The sequence below is a fragment of the Fulmarus glacialis genome, unplaced genomic scaffold (assembly GCF_000690835.1).
Source record: "Fulmarus glacialis isolate BGI_N327 unplaced genomic scaffold, ASM69083v1 scaffold3698, whole genome shotgun sequence".
In the NCBI taxonomy this organism is placed as follows: Eukaryota; Metazoa; Chordata; class Aves; order Procellariiformes; family Procellariidae; genus Fulmarus; species Fulmarus glacialis.
In genome coordinates this window covers 36,742-54,614 of record NW_009227434.1, presented here as the reverse complement: position 1 = coordinate 54,614, position 17,873 = coordinate 36,742, and the positions used below count along the sequence as shown (strand labels likewise).

Here is a 17,873-nt window from a genome sequence, read left to right as displayed (position 1 = left end):
TTGAAGGGACCTCCCGAAGTCTAACAGTCCTACCAAGCCCCTGGGCAAAGCAGGTATAATTCCATCAGGCTGCTCAAGGACGTCTCCAGTTAAGTCTTCAGCTCGTCCAGGATGGAGATTCTACGGCTGCTCCGAGCAACCCGAAGCGGCAGATCCGGTTACGTATTCCTCTTTAACCCGGGGCTGACTGCACTTATCTGTAAGTTATCTTACCTGTAATCCTGCTGCAGGGGGGGAGGCGGTTACAAGACTTTGATATGCCATGGAAATCTCCTATTAAATACTTACCTGGTGTATACAGAGAAGTTTCATCTGTAATTGATGAAGCTCTTGTGATTAGAGTTGCTGACATAAAGCAGCTGCTGCTTGTGTGTCACCAGATTATCCCAGGCTGCTTCCACCCACCCCACATGGCAGAATTTTACATCTGTTCATCTCGGCATTTATATTAGTGGCACCGAATTTCCCCTCACAACAGACATGATTTTAAGTAGAAAGACTATTCTATTTTGCTTTGATTTCAATTTTAAAGAACAGTACTGTTGCAGTGTGAACCTTTACACATTTTAATGAGCCTTATTACTCTGAAGGGGAGTCTGACGAAGCTACACCTCTATCAGCACACAGCACACCGAAAAGGCAGGCAGGCTCTGGGTTAGTTCAGGGAAGGCGGCAGTGACTGTCTCTGAAGTAAATAAATATTAAAGAGCCTTTGAATAAATTTCAGTTCCATTCATATCACATGGAATCTATACCTTGTAATGCAAGCCCTCCTTCACTAGGAAAGCTAAAACTTAAGAGTTAAAGACAATACTCATAAGAATAAACTCCACCAACAGTTTCAGTAATTCAATAATTTATTCATCTAAAAAAGTGTGTAAAAGTATATAGCTCTCATCCACAAGGTATATATGAATGACATTTAAAATGGAGGTCTTTATTATTATTGTTTCTTTTTATCAAAGTCTTTTTTAGTGTATTGTACCAGCGATATACTGTAGATTTAAAATGAACTTCACATTTTTTTTTGTTTTCTTTCAAATTGTCGGCTATATATAAAAGAAGCTCACTGCAAAATACTCAGAGAAAAAAAAAAAAAACAAAACCAAAAAGAAATTCAGAACTCCCCAGAAATGTACAGCTTTTACATTTAAAAAAGGTTCTGAAATATACATACAAGCATGCTGGACATTCCCCACCCCCTCCCTCTCCCTTTAGCTCAAACAACTGTAATAATAATTCTGATTTAGGCATGAATTTCCAAAGTTAGAAATAAAAAAAAAAATAAAATAACTTTCTTCACTCTGTAGGAAAGCCAGGGCTTGTACATTTCAGATTAATTCAGTAAAAAACTCACAAGTAAAATAATGCATATTTAAGGGAAATATTATACAGAACTTTTCACACTGAAGTACATAAGATTTTTCTTTAAAATCTATTGCCATTCATTTATTTTGCACAAAAACGTATAAATATGTCACCAGCTTCTCTTAACTTAAAAAAATTAAATAAAAGACACCAGATGAAAACTACTCCTTGCTGCCCTTTTTTTATTTTTAATTTTTGCTTAGAACCAGGTTTCTGGGGAAGAAACGCCCCTGGATAAAAACGGCCCATTTAAAAAGAACAAACAAAATAATAATCCAAAGTTCAGATGAATCCTGGGAACAAATAACCCCCAAATGGTAAAAGATTACAAATGTCTACTTTACATTTTTTCCTCCCCAAGTTAAATTTTTTTATACAAGTTTACAATCTTCATCTTTTTATGCTCTTCAAAAGGCCTTGAGAATTTTCTTTTCTGATTAAGAAAAAATAGTACTGCAATATTTTTAAAGTCAATTTTACACTGTACACATTAGATACAAATGGTTTGATATCAGATTTTTTTTTTTTTTTAACCTATACATTGCAAAGAGGATACCCACATGGGAGGTTTGGTGCAGAGAATGAAATAATCCATTTACAGGTTACTTCTCTGACTTCACCTTCTCATTACACAAGCAATTCTTTTTTTTTTTTTTATTTTATATAATTTGTTTTAAATGTTACATTATCTCAAGAAAAATACTTTTTAAAATCATAGAATTTCATTTTTTTTAACCAGAACATGAAAGTCTTTTGGAAGAACTTTAAAATTTGTAGTTTTTTCTCCACAGATAGATAGCTAGGTCACACAGCCTGATCAAAGTGCCCGACCCCTCACATAAGGCAGTCCATGCCTGCTGCACAGTGCAACAACAAACATTAGAAAATGGAGTTTAAATATAAACCCCTTGAAGCCTGGAATGAAGGAGTCATAAAAATACTTCAATTAGCCATTAACCTTTAAAATGGCAATCATTTTACTAAACAAAGTAACTTTTCCACCACAGTGGTATAACTTCAAGTACTAATTTAATGATATAATTTTTAAAAATTATTTCTTTGAAATAATATTCCTATAGTCAGAAAAAATACACCAGATTTGTAACTGATTTAGTGTAAACAAAAACCATATTTTTGGATATGTACATGGACGAGTCTGCCCAGAATTAAAGGGCGACTTGGGTTTCAGTAAATAGTTTTCTACCATCACTAAATTTACTGGAAATATATTTCAATCATAGCTCTACAATAGATTAATTTACCACTTTCCATTTGCCCTTACATTGGGCTTTAAAGTATTTTTCCTCCCTACCTCTCACTCACTCTTCTTCCATTAGGTAGTGTTATCCTTCATTAAACACTGGCCATTTCTTGCTTTAACCAGGCTAAATGCAGGTGAGAATTCCTTGAAACACGAGCATATCCTTACCAGAATACGCTTCCCTTCCCAGCTTGGACTTTGACTGTTATTAGCTTCACTTTTGATTTCTAAGTCAGGAGAGTGAGAGGGAGGTATGTAGATAAATAACCCTACAGTGGAACGGAGCTGGATTTTTAAGATATTCTACTGTTCCTGGTCCTTTATAATTTAACCCCTCCCCAAACCTAAAAATAAATAAAGTATCTCCAGACCATTCATATCTACATGGACAGGTAACAAATGCATGCATTCATCCCAATCCACTCTGACAGGAACTCCAGGTAGACAGAAAACTCCAATATTTAGACGAGACTACAACTGCGTGGGTTTTTTTTTTTTTTCTCCTGCAAAGCACAAGTTTATGATGATCAAACAACAAAGTAAGTTTTGGACAACCCAAACTGGTCACTACAAGGTATTTTTACTTGCAGGGCTGAAACTGATCTTGGTTGTTTAATCAGAGTTCCTAATGCAAAAAGATACTGTAGTCTTCCTTAAAAAAATAAAATATTAAAAAAAATAATCACACTGACCAGTAGTTACTGGGCCACCAAACTAACACTGGCTTGAGGTTACTCTGTGTTCACTGTTCTTGGATGTTCCCAGATGTTGGACTGAAGCTGCCAGAGATGTTAATGGGTAGTTTAGTTTTGAACACTGCAGAATTCACATGTGCTTTTGGAGGAACAGAAGCACAGCACAGGACTGGTCTGAAGAGAAGCAAAATTGTGATCTTTGCAGACTGTGGCACGTTTCTCAGGTTGAGGGGAGAATAAGCCAGAAGAACAAGTGCTTTTCTATCTATTAAAGTATATTCATGATGGCATTGTACAACTGAGTGAGCACCACGAAGTGGACAGGAAGGCAAGAGCTGCGATCCTGAGTGGCAGGGTTACACGTAAGCCAGGACAGTGCGTTGTACTGCTCCAAAACGAACCTGCAGAAGAGAAATGCAGAGAGAAATGAAACTGGAACTGTTTACTCCTTTCCTTCTTGTCTTTTCTAGAAGATTTACTTAAATTTATCTCTGGTTTCTACTGGAGATACAATGCCATGAGGACCGCCTGTCTGTAGTAACGCTGGTGGTGTTGGCAAAGTAGGAAACTCACTGAAAAGGGAGGGAAGCACAAATTTTGGTTTTAATATGTTTGAACTTGAACCAAGCTATCTGAATGTAGGCCCTCCCCAGCACATAGTAGAGATTACGGAACCATAATTTAGGTTGGAAGGCACCTCTGGAGGTTTAGTCCACCGCTGTATTCAAAGCCTTGAGTCTTGAACACCTTCAAAGGATGGAGGTCCCACAGCCTCTCTGGGCAACCTGTGCCAGTACTTGATCACACTTTTGTGTGGTCCTGTATCTGATTAGAATTTTCATGTTGTAACTTGTCTCTGTTGTATCTCATTCTTTCCCTCTGCACTGCATCATCCTTTTACTCAAAACAAAGAAGTAGTACCTCAGGACAGCTGCGATAGCTCAGTCCTCTAAAAGGATGCAAATTCAGATCTTCTAGAATAATACAAACACCGCCAATTTTCTTAGATTATTCTTCATGTTTCCTTTTTTTTTCTGATACTCTCTACTTGGTGAAATGTACATGTTTGTTCACTGGTGTGTTCCACCCTGTATGCTGTCTCATATAACAGATCTTTTTTCAGTCCCCAGCAGGTGGGATGGAGGCAAACAGTCCTCTAGTTATCTTGGACAATACGATACACAACCCTGTATTAATTCAGGAAGAATGTCTCCTTTATATCCCAATTCCTAAGATACTGGTATCAGGACACTACTTTTATCTCCGTCTACAAATCAGTTTGGTTTGGTGAGTAAACATCATTATTGACACGGTCCAGATTAGACCACCAGCTAAACAGAACAGTCTTTGGGAGGCAAAACTTGGTAAGGCAAAGCTGTTTGTAAGTTTTCTTTACATAGTTTTGTATAATAGTATGGAAAACTGATAAAGTAACCTCAAAGTCCTGCTCTTTGGTGGTGGAGATAGCAGCTGTAGTAAGAGTTGCTTACTGCTATGAAACACACACGTAGGGCATAGTAGAGTTATAAGCTGTTGATAAAGCTACGAAATAATTTTGCCTGGTTGAAAAGAAAGGTCCCTCTGAAATTTCAGAGCTCAGTCAGCCCCTGTAGCCTTAAGGAGGAAATGCAAAACCTAAAAGGCGTTACCTCAAGACATCTGATGTAGTTTTAGAGTCAAGGGGGTGAGGGACTCGCTGAGAGTTTCTGGCAGGTAGAAGCTCATCTGTCTGCGCTACAGAGATATGGTGATGTAATGAGGCCTGTGTAAAGGAAAAAAGCACAAATTAACTCTTCACATAGCAAGTACTTCTAAAGATTCACAGTGAACAAATATATTCTGAATTGTCTCAGGACAGCATGGGAAGTCGGCAATTCTTTGTTGAACGCACCATGACCATGTATATTTCCAAGTTCCATAATGATTACAGTTTTTAATAAACTGACTTCTCTTTTTGACTGGAATCAAGGATCTTCAAAAAAGAATGGTGAATTCTGTTCTTAATTTTAGTCAGGGAAGAAGTGATGAGGGGAAACACTTGGGATGTGTCAGTGGTTCTTTCGGTATTTGGGTAACAAACCATTCTGATTCTTCAAACTCTCCCAGAGACCCATCACAGAGTACCACGCCGAGGTGGGGTGTCCACCCAGAACACTTCGTGCAGCCTTTGTCCTGCTCTCTGCTGTTACGCTTTCTCGATCTGTCTCATCTTTCTTCTGGAGCAAGGCTTGTGCGTTAGTTTATGCAGGAGTAGGAAAGGGATTTCATATTGATCATGTGCTAGGGGTAGAGCAATCATAGCGGGTAGCCTTATACGCCACACAGCCTGCCGAGGCAAAACCTCTAATTTATACTCCTCCAATTATGGCATGCACATTAGAGGTGAAATACTTTAGCTCAAAAATACTTAATCCAAATCAGACAAAAATGACTTGAATCCGTATGCCTCACATGCTGTACAAGTTTCCTAATTGCAGCGCTGTGCAGCATAAAGGAGACAGCACCACCTGCTCACTGAATGGTGAACAAGTTACTGCATGAATTCAGCCTCTTGCTTTTATTAAAAATTGTCCAAACCAAAACAGTGTGTTCCAAGTCAAATTAAACATTTAATTCAGCCTAGATCTGAGAGAGCAGTTGTGTTGGGCTGGGGGGTGGTGGTGTAGGGAAGGGTGGTGGCTCCTTCTCTAGTACAAATCTAGTATGAGCTTACGGAAGGAATTCATAAAGTTGCCTGGAGCTCTGCTGACTGTGTTTTTACTGCTGGAACTGAAACATAATCTTTGGATTACTCATTCACAAAAAAAAGGTAGTTTTAAGTTTAGCATAAAACTTCATCTCTAGCTCCTAAAACATGGTGGTTCATTTTTCATGTTATTTTGAGATCTCCATTCTGTAGGTTTAAAGAAAAGCACATACTTCAGGGAAATCTATCCATGAGAAGTGCAGAGTGTAAGGAATAAGGTTCGGTACGTTGCTGGTGGAGGTGCTGTACTGAATATAAAGCCTGCCATGCTGACTGCAAGTTGTTGTTAACATCAGTCCTAAAATAGCTTTTTTTGCATGAGGGAAGAATTGAGAAATACTGAACACCTTTACTCTGATAATTGCCTCATAGACATGGATGAGAGAATTTTTTTGAGAGACTTGCAAAAATGTTTAGTATTTGTTAATTAAGCTGGGAATGGATAAAGTAAGTGGTACTGTCTTCATTTTTCTATATGTTGTTTGCTCAAATAGTTATGTGATGCTATTCAAGGCAGATTTTTCACCTTCCTTCCATGCTCATTAGTTCACATTTTTTTGATTCATTCAAATAAGAAGCTGCATGACACTCTACAGGGATCAGTGAATCTCTAGTAGTTGAACCCATTCTGTTGTATACGTCTCGCAAGCACTTGTGATTCTGGAATGAAAGTATTGGGTTCACTCTAACGCTACAGACTCCACTGTGCAACTTTTACGACCAGGGAAATAGAAATGGATAGTAAATGCTCTATCTGGAGGTGCTACTTTCCTTTCTAACTTAATGTACGTGTCATAACTGGATTACGGCAGAATAGAAGGTATGTCCCTTCTGTTTTAGGCTGACTGAAAATGAAAACTGGGACACTTCCGTAATACCAGATACAGCTTTGATGATTCTGTATTTAGGAGTTGCCAAACTATTCAATTTTCAGGTAAGGGCTTTAGGAACAGAGAATTAAGTTTTAATAGCCAGCTATCTTAAGTAAATTTAAACCTAATACTGCATTTCCGTTTCCAGTACTGTCACAGTTATGGTAACATGCAAAGCCAACATTTTAAAAAAAAATTCATATATAAATAGAGTTGTTCTTCTCCTTCCTCTATCAAAGGATGCCACGACAGACCTTCAGGAAGAGGGGACACTGGTTTTGTGCCTGAGGACAGGATGACCAGAACCACTGCGGAAGATTCTCCGCTTTGGCAGTTGATACGAAGTATCCGAGAGCAAGAGGTTGCTGCTTCAGTTCTTCAGGGGCTTCTCTGGAAAGGAGACGTTCGCCTTGGCTCTGAAAGAAGAGTTGAAAAGGCAAGTTTGTTGTTTTATGTCATTACATCCCACTCCAATGACATTAGTTTTGTTTACTAATTACTCAGTATTTAATCCAGTTCTGTCTTGTTATTAATGAGCTATCTTTTAGTCATTCATGAATCTTAGTCAAAGTTGTCTGATCCCTGCCTTTCTCCCCTGTAGCTGGGTTCTCCAGGCTTATGTTCCAGAATCACTTTAGATTCCCAAACTAATCTAAACTGAACCGAGTACACGTGGAATTTGATGCTGCGGAGTAACTTAGAGGTACGGGGCTCTGGCTATGAATCTGAACAGCTTTGTGTGGGCATGCAGAGAGTAGACCAGTGTTCAATTTAAGTTTATAAAGCCTCATACGCTTTTCCTATAATATCAACAACAGCAGTTTGCACTGCAGATCTTCCTGACTTCAGCTAGCAGAAGGATGCATTACACACTCAAATATGGAAGAACAGAGAATATCTGCATCTTTGTAAGCTTGGTTGTGCTTGCATTTTCAGTTAGTTACATTGATAGCTTAGAAAAAAATGCTACACTTGCTATTCCTGGCTATGGGCACTTGCAACAAAGATACTGTGCTTTGTTTATATTTGTACTACCAAGCAGAGGTGAAGTGTGGGGAAAAAGAAACAGCTATCCTGCTTTTCAATTTATATCAGTTATTCATTTATTTATATACTGTATTTCTGCAGTATTAGTTACTCATATTCTTGTATATGGACCAAAGAGTTATGTGGAGAGGAGAGAGTTAAACAACGAGAAACCGTCTGTAAAACTAATTTCATCAGACTTTGAGTCGCTGCTTGGCAGCATGTATGTTTGTGATTTTATTTCTGTAGAGTAAAACCTAGATGAACCTTCCATACCCAAGGTTGTTGGATAGGAACGCTTGGTGTGAGCTTGCTTACCCCATCCTGTGTGTGTGCAGATATACATATCCTTATCTATCATGAACCACGTTACCAAACCGACAAGGGTCTCCTTAGGTATCAGAAAGGGTGACTGTCATTCCATTCTGGAGTACATTCCTATTTTAAATGCATTTGGATTTTTTTGGAAACGCCCTTTGTTATTTTGCTTTTACTTTTATTTCACAGAGGAAAAACCCAAAGATGCCTGTGAAGTATTTTAGCTTGAAACCTACCCCAGAAGAACTGGGATAGCAGGTTCATTTAATCCATAAACATCTTTTAAGTCAATAGGTAAAAAAAGGAGGGGGGAAGAAAAAAAGATTCTACTGAACAGAAACCAGCTTAATCACAAAGCCTTCACTGCTAGTCCTTCAAGCAGGTCTTTCTCCAACAGTATCTTGATCGCGAATCAAAGGAAGTTAAACACTCCATAAAGCTTGGAGAAGGCTGCAGCTCACCTGGCTGTGGGCGCTCAGCCTAACAGCAAACCTTGAAACTGGCTGCTGAGCAATCAGGACTTACACTGCTGAACTGCAGCAATCAATTATGGGTTACATGGACGAAGGCTTGACCTTCCCCGACCCACAAGGTAATGATCACACGCTGTTGCTTTTTTAAAACCAAAAATTACACATCAATTACTAGGCCCTTGTTAATGGTTAAACTGAATTACTATGACAGGTTCATCTAGAAATGGCTTGTCCAGGTCTCTAAGCTCTTTGGTCATTAACCTTTCAGTGCTGTTCTTAAGCTGCTTGGATGGAGTTCCATTGAGAATACGTTTTGTAAACGCATTTCTAAAAGTGGTACAGAATAGAGACTGTGGAATGAGCTAAATAAGAGAGAGTAATTATAATGAGTGATGAGTTGTGATTTATGGCTGGAGGGTTTAGTAACAGAATTTAAAACTTCTAATTTGCCCGCATACCAGTTTGAAATAACGAAGTGACAGTAATGTGCAATTATTTAGGCTTTGAAAAGTGGGTTGGAGTATTAACATAAGGTAAGGTGGTTGTGTACTGAGATCACAAAATACAATATTAGCATTTTTGTGGCTGATGCAGAAGTAATTTTTCGCTCATAGACTGTAGTAAGCTGACCACTGAAGCACTTTGGCAGAGGTTGCAAGGAAAATAGAGACAGGACTTTTCCCTTCCAGGTGATGAAACTAACATCATTTAGTTAGTCATTTTCAGGGAGTGAGAATTCTTTTCTTAAGATACCTTACTTACATGTGGAAAAAGGCCGTGCTTTGTTACAGAGGCTGAATGAGTAGCATCATTCACGGGCAAATATCCTAGCTGTACGTATACGTCCTCTAAGTATCTATTCTGTTCTTCCTTTCATACCAGATTTACAGTTTCTCTTGAGACTGTTTAAAGCCACCAGTGATAGTCACAGATCCAGATCCAGTTACTTAAATTATTACAGATCACTAAACCAGAACTTTTAAATGCATGAGGCTGTTTCTTGTATAAAAGTTAGCCGGTTTCTTTAATAAAATACTGTATTATTTAGTAAAGAATTAATATGCTACTGCTTTAAATGTACTGTTTCTAGAATAAAACTTCTCCACAGGAAATTATGAAACTTCAAACTTCTACGTACTTGTGATGGAAACCATTTTAAGAGTACAGCTAAGTCTCTTTACAGAATTAGATGTATGAGTAAAAAGAGTTCCATCAAACATGATCCAAATTATGCTAAAAAAAAAAACAACCTTGAATTACCAAAAATAATTTGCATTTTAACTAATCACTGGTGTTGGAAGCAACCTTATAAAAGCCACTTCAAACAAAAATAACTTACAAACACTATGTGCTCTGGGCTAATTTTTACTAAGAAAACAACATTTGCATAAACATCCAGCACCTGCGGAGTTTCTATGGGTAGGGTTTTATTGTTAGGAGAATTATCTCCCTTCTTGCCTCCTCGAGAAATTCATGTGAACAGAGCTGTCATGTCTTCCTTTCTCTCAAAGACTTGTGACTTTATGCCAGGGACATTCCATGTGATTTTCCAGAAAAAAATGGATGAGTACAGATTAAATTTGTACAGGGTCATTAGATACAGCTTTGCCACGCAAAAATAAAGCTTCTCTTTCCTCCTCCTCTCTTCCTCTCAATTATCTTGTATGCTAACAATTAACTTCAGAGATGTAAATAGTCAAGGCAGAGGCATCTTCTACAATAGTATTATAACCAGCACCTTCAATTTTAACGTTAATTTCTGCTTGCTGTTGACCTAATTATGTTTGAGAATCTACAGGAAAAAAAGGTTTTGTTGGAGGCTTTGTGTCTTTTTTGTGTTTTATTTTAAGCAGCATATGCCCTAAAGTGCTACAGCCTTACCCTACTATGCTGGAAGTGAGATCCCACTCCAATGCCAGATGGTGATCCAGGGGAAGGAACTGGGGAGGAATTCGGTGAAGAGTGAAGATTCCCTGTTATTAAAATTCTAATGTCATTGTCCATGTCATCTGGGAATGGGAGGTCAAACATGTCATCTGAAAAGGAAAAGAAAGAAAAATAATTTCCAATGTGCTGTACTCATTTTTGTCAAGAAATTTTTATAATTTATTACCATTCCCTTTAATTTATCAACATTCCTTTTTTTTTTTTACATACTCTTGAGACAGATGAAAGCAGAGATAAACACCTTACTGTTAATCTTTCTTAGTACCTTTGACTGCAACCGCACAGACTTGAAAGGAAAAGTTGGCACACATCTATTAAAATAATGAATTTTAACAATGGTCATAGAGTGAACAAAAATCCAAACTGAAGTTTGTAACCGAAAAAATGACACCTCTCTGCAGTTGGTCACAGAAATCCATTAACAAAATACTTGAAATACATTAAACAAACCTACGTATGTTACTCTCAGCAGGTGCTGCTCTTCAGGCTTCTAGTGCTACACACCAGCTTTGGTACGTTTGCTCAAAATATTCTGGGAGCAGCCCTGGCAGCTTCGAGGAACTTGCTCACAGACTCAATAAGGGCAGCAAGGCCTGCTCCACACTCACACGCAGCATACTTTCATGATTATTTCAAATACTGCACCAGGATTTCCTACAACGCAGCTTTTAATATTTTACTTTCATCTCAGAAATTAAATACCGTTGTATTATCATAACTTGCTATTTTAATTTGGTTTATGTTCACATGTGGGAAGGGGGTAAAGATACAGTGAAAATGCGTTTGCATCCTATGAGAAGTACATTCCATTACTCGGTCATTTGAAACACAGGTTATGATACCACAAGTAATTTACATGATGGAAAGCTAAGACATTATAAACACAGAGCAAAAACTCACAAGCATCACAGTATGGTTTATAGGGTTTTTTTCCTTATCCAGATTTCTCAGCAGGCAAAGACATTTAAACAGCATAATGACATTTAAAGTACATTTTAGGGGACAGAAAAGGACAGTGGGAGCTGTCTGAATTAACGGGATTAATTGGAATTACAGCCAAATTTATACTAAAACACACGGAGCCCTAAACAAGAGTCATGCATTTCTACATATTACAATAAATAATTTATCTTGAAAAAGGAGGATTTACTCTGCATGAAAATGGAAAAGAATGTGTGTGTCTTGAACTAATTTCACCTGAAGTCCTAGTGTTGAAATAGGCAGGTGGTTGTTTTTCTTCATCTTCTGAAGAGAAATACTGGATTGTAAGAGCAATGAATTTACCTAGTTTATTAACTTCTGTCCTACAACCTCAGTAAACCAAACAGAACTAATGTCATGCTCTGCTTAGCCTCCAAAGCATAAATGAGATGGCTAATAGCATAGGAAGCCGTTTAATCATTAAGTAGAACAGAGTTAAGAAAATTAAATTTAACACCATTTTGGAAAACGCCAGTTCTTGTACCTGATTCTAATTAGCATCTGAAACACTAAAGGGCAGGTTAATGCAGGTTAAATATTTGTCAGCACAGCATTCAGTCAGGATTCTGGGGCCTTGAAAGGACAGCTGCTTAAGTGCTAAGAGGGGTAACTTCCCTTCTGTGAGGCCCACTGAAATTCCAGGAGGAACAGATCAAAGCAGCCTCTTTCATTAAAAATAGTGGGCCTTTCTTCCTCTCTGTACTGTAACTTTTCTCTTCATAAAATACTTATATTGTAAATGTTTGTAGTTACTCTTGGTTTAAATTATTTTGCCATCATTTTTAAGGATTTATGGCAAAACAGTTAGGAAAATACTTATTTGATATAAAGTATTAACCAGAGACTTGCTGACACAAACTATAGGGTTAAATATGCTTGAAAAAGCACACTGCCAACATAAAGAATTCTCAGGTTGGTCTATTTTGCCTACTTTACAGGAAGATTAAAATTCTTAAACAAGTACCTCCTTCCTCAGGAGTTTTGTACACAACAGGGCATGAAGTGAACCACTACTATAAAAAACAAGTTGGCCTGATCAAGTCGCAACAACAAGAAAAAGCATTTTATAGTCTGTGCCATTTCGCACATTGATTGGTCAGTATCACTTTTGGAATAAATCAGTATGATTATCTGAAAACAGACTTCAGGAAAGCATAGTATATTATCCTGTAACTATAAAGTATAGTGTTGTTCTCTTTAAATTAGATTAGGGAGGTATGGGGTCCGTAGGGGAACACTGGTCCACTCAGTTTTTATTCATGACTGGTTCAGCTCTGCTTATGTTCCAAATAGGCCACCGAGCATTCGCAAGGATTTCACCTCTCACACTAGACACGTGCTTACTCACCATTAGTAGGGCTGAATCCATCCTCATTGGGGTAGTTTGCTGGTGCTACCTGGATAGTAGCAGAGGTTGGGAAAACCAGGATGTGTGTACAGGAGGCATCCTGCGGGGTATTCAGCTGAGATGACTGCAGATTCAGCGCAGTACTCCGGCCAAACACGGATCCCATAGTGACAGCATCTTCCAGAACAGAAGCAACGGCAGAGACGTTAATTTGCATCATCTTCAAAATACATGTTCTGTGTTCAATTAATTTCTAATCTGGGTTTGCAAGCTAATACAAGTGTTTAAAGTTCTTATCTTAACAAGAATAAATTACTAGAAGAGCGTGAAATTAAGATCACAAGTTGTAGATAATGTTTAGCTATGTGAATTCCCATACAATGCCCCACCTTTCCTTTCATTCTGCTGCCCCTTAATCAAAGACTTACTTGTTAAATGAGCAAGTTAAATTTATTTTTGACACACACATCTGTATAATTATGCAATATACGCTACTTTGGTTGACATGAAAAAAGCATAACTTGCCACCTATTTTCTGACGTTACAAAAACTCTGCTTTGAAAATTCTTCAGCTTGATGAGTAATTTTCAAGCTCATTTAATTCTGTTCCATGTAGTAATCTTTTATTTCTAAACTAAAAAACCAGAGCAGTTTGTAAGGATATGTCGCCACGTACATTAAAAAGTACATGCTTACGTAATACAACAAATAACTGAAGGGAACCTCAAAATTCAATTTTACTTCAACTTAACTCTGTGGACTGCTGCTTGTAATAGAATACTCTAAATAACTTAGGCATATGAAAAGGCAAGTAGGTTTATCCTTACTCCCATTCACAACGACTCCTACTCCTTCACACTGTTGACTCTTACAGTGTCTGCAGTCCTCCTTGCATGAGGGCGTCTGCAACATCACATCTCAGCTGATGAGAACGGGTCTACCGGAAAACATGACCTCCCCACGGAAAAGGTCATCACTTCGACAGTGGCATACAGTAATCCTTCCCCCGAGGAGCCTACACTCCCAGTGTAGCATCTCTTCATGGTATTTTTGGGAATTCTGCTGGCTCAAGCTATTTCCTACCACATTTAGCCATGCTAGTCAAGGTCTTCTTGTTGGACTCAAAAGTCTCCCAAAATTAACATGTTTATGTGATAAGTATGATAAAAGAAGAAAAGTTTCATTGGCATTTAAGTAGTTGGATAAAATTTACCTGGCATCACAACAAATGACCCCTGTGGCTCCATGGCAACTAAGCAGGCACTGAGGATAGAAGGAGAGTCTGCTGATGAGATGCCACACATGCGGCACACCTCCTTTAGTTGTTTGCTGATTGTCTGCAGGGAACATTCCCCAAGGAGGATACTCCAGTCTGAAATGAATACACATTATGATAGAACAGAATGGAGTTCTGAAATAGCCAGCACGGGCTTGAAAATAGCAAAATATTAGTAACGCTTTGCATTTCTTTAACGCTGTACTATTCTGGACTGCTTCCCCATGTAAATAAGGCATATGGCTCTGCAAACTGGGTATTCAAGCAGCTACTGCAGAGTATTCTATGGTAGTTTGTTGGTTTTCCCATGAGCTAACTGCATTACTCTGACAAATCACTGAAGATTGTGTGTTTCTTTAAGAATGAGCCTTTCATTCTACCTGTAAGGTAGAGGAGGTACTTATCTGATGTGAAACAGGGCAACATATATGGATTCTTTTTTAAAGATTTTTTGATGTTTTTTATTTACACACAAATCTTTTCCTGAATTCCTGCACTGATTTTTTTTTTCAAAAAGGACATCTATTTTCATCTAACATGCTGCATAATTGGAATACTTGAAAAGTAAGCAAAGACGTATGAATTCACACACTCAAGATCAGAGAAATTTTGTTAAACTTTGTTATGAATAAAATACACTAAATAAAGCAAATTTCAGTGGAGGTGCAGATATACATTCAAGAAATTACTTTTAGCCGTTTAAATGACATTATGTGTCCCAACAGAGGAAGGAGTTGTTGATTAAATTCTTAATCTGTTTTCCTGCCTTCGTTCCATTTAACTCCTGTGTGTGTGATGGACACCAAATTCCCCGACCGGGGCAGGCAACAGCTCCTCTTCCCTGCATGTGCTATATGGGAGAAGGCATTTAATTACTGCTTCCCCCCCGAGTATTTCTTTGTGCTTTCAGACTGAATTGTTATTTATTGTGCACTGTTTTCCAATTTTTTTTCCCATCTCATGAAATACAGGATCTCTTACAATAAGCTATCCAGAGGAATTCACATCTTCTTCAGTCATTAATGTAAAAGGACAAACACTCATGAAATATCTTTACTCTCCTGTCTAATTTATCTTCATGTTCCACCTCAGGAGATGGGAGAAGACTGAGAGCACCCTCTCAGAATCCCATTTTCTTCCAATCAGTTACCAAAGAAAACCTGAATAGTGGCCACAGCCACTAGAAAGGGAAGAAGAGATGATGAATGCATTATTTAAATTAGTGAGAGGCGTCACTGTTGAAGTGAAGCGAGGCAGTCCCTACCCTGGTTGGATTAAGGCACCTATACCTAAAACACTCCAGAGCTCCCTTTAAGTTCCCACAGGGCTGTTAGGAATGCTAAATCTTGGGAACTCTTTGCAGGCTGCAGAGAGTACCTTATTGCTGGGTTAACACTGATTATCAGTTAGTTTGGTATACCACAGGAAAAAAAAATTAAATTTTTTTTGTTCAGTAACTTTTTTTGCAAGAATTTTTTGTTTGTTTAGTTTATGTTTAAGTTTAGGAATCAGAATTGAATCCTGTTTTTATTTCTGTGACAGGATAACCGTTGTTCAGATCTGTTTCTAATGTGACAAAACCCACGACTTCCACTTGGAAACACACTGTGCAAATACTAGCTAATCTACAAACATCTGCAATACATGAGGGAGTAATGTCAAACCAGTGTACAAGTAAGCAAATTGTTTATGCAAACCAATACAAAAATTCAGTGCCAGGGTAGGATTATCACTCTCGATTTTCTGGGATTAAAGGCTCGTGATCAATTCTGTAAGTCATTCTGCCTTGCACACTAAGGTCATGTCTTCATTCCAAAACTGCAGGTAGTGACAGCGCTGACATTTCATACCTTTTAACTCCCCGTGGCCTAGGCGGCCGAGCCGCCCGATTACAACTCTCCAAGGCAGCGATGTCATCTGTACAATACCAACGCACCATTCCCATAGCTTCTGCAGACCAATTTTACGTGCAGACAACTTGCTCCTCCTTGACCTGGAGGTTAAGGAACAAAAAAAAAAACCCGACAGTAAGAAGAGAATCAAGGACAAAATTCAGATTTCCATTCTATGATTCTATTTCACTGCTTACCTTCTATAGGAGTTCTTGCAGTTCTGTGGAGTGCCAAGCTTACCTTTTACTAACAAGAAGCAGAACAAGTATGTGTCTGCTTTCAGTACTACTATTGCAGTGACATGCGAGAGGTGTCAATATGCTGAGCAACATACCAGTTGTTCTTGAAGGTAAGATTGTAGATAGCATTTGTAAAACAAGTGTAACACAGTCACTTTTTTCCTCTGCAGTTTCTAAGTTATAAAAGTGCCAACTGAAATGCTATCATAGCAGGAAATGTGATTAGAAGGGACGTGCAAGAAACTCTTATTAGAGTGAGGGATGACAACTATAGACCTAGATATAATGTAAAAAATAAAGGTTTCTACCTGTTTGGTAAATCAATATTAACTATGCAGGTTTCCAATAATTCACCGTGAAGGTCAGTGCAGGATGCCAGAAGCCAACGCTGATCGTGAGACAAACAATATCCAACGAAAAGCACATTGTATTTCTGACTGGCCTCTCCAAATGTTTCTCCCAGCTCTGTCTGTTTGTCTTTGATGGGTGCCAATATGAAAGGAGGAGAATATAGCTGGATTGGGCTGGGCCTCTGCAATAAAGTCAACACAATGATCAGCAGACGTATCAAAGACTATTTAATGCAAGAAACACACACACACAGATTGGCAGGGAGTACAGAAAAATGCGAGTTTGAAACAAGAAATGAATTCAAAATTCAAGGCATTCATAGTCAAGAGAGATATTGGGAAAAGGATGGTTACAGCCAATTAATTTCTGCTAGTTAAAACTGATGCCCTTCAAACCTTATCTAAAGATTTCTTTTTATATACAGGGAAACGAAGGTATGAAAACAGTCTTTGGACAGGGCAATACCAATCTCTGAAACAGTCAGGAGTTTGAACCTGTTATTCTGTATACCCTTTTGCTAAAATTGATGGCATCTGCTCAGCTCCGTCCGCTCACATACTACCTACAGAACAATGGACAGCACGATCTGATGTGAGGTACCAAGGACTCGGGTAGGGCTCAAACTTCATGTACGGTTTTCTATCTAAGCATTAGGTAACCCTTTCATGAACATCAGGCATGATGTCAGAAATTCTTAAAGTCTTATAGCTCACAGTTTAATTTCAGAAATACTTTGGTTTTCGAATCAGAACTGAGTATCAGTTGGACTCGATGATCTTAAGGGTCTTTTCCAACCTAAATGATTCTATGATTCTATAATTCATCAGATCTGCTGTACGTGTGACAGTGCTTCTCTTCAAGAAACAAACTACCCCTCACCCCTCGGAAAACCAACCTGTAAAAAGTTGTAAGAAATCAAGGCCATTCAGCACCGTTTAACAATAAGCAGAAGCAAATTAGTATTTTAAATAATACATGTGCAGTCCTCCTGCAGAGTCTGACAGTAATATGTTCTTAAATCCATCTGTTATTAACCAAAAAAAAAAAAAAACACGCCCCAAAAAAACACTGACATCAAAA

General features: G+C 38.2%; 1 protein-coding gene across 1 annotated transcript in view; it reads right to left on the bottom strand.

The window, feature by feature from the left end:
• Positions 1 to 2,010: 2,010 nt before the first annotated feature.
• LOC104080654 (mediator of RNA polymerase II transcription subunit 13-like) overlaps positions 2,011 to 17,873 on the bottom strand; it is a gene marked incomplete at its 5' end in the record, with an annotated part of 49,123 nt that continues 33,260 nt past the window's right edge. Inside the window, 8 exon segments of the mRNA XM_009583133.1 lie at positions 2,011 to 3,725; positions 4,974 to 5,086; positions 7,197 to 7,358; positions 10,641 to 10,795; positions 13,036 to 13,212; positions 14,249 to 14,407; positions 16,162 to 16,304; positions 16,751 to 16,974. Of these exon segments, the coding sequence (XP_009581428.1) occupies positions 3,593 to 3,725; positions 4,974 to 5,086; positions 7,197 to 7,358; positions 10,641 to 10,795; positions 13,036 to 13,212; positions 14,249 to 14,407; positions 16,162 to 16,304; positions 16,751 to 16,974 (1,266 nt within the window).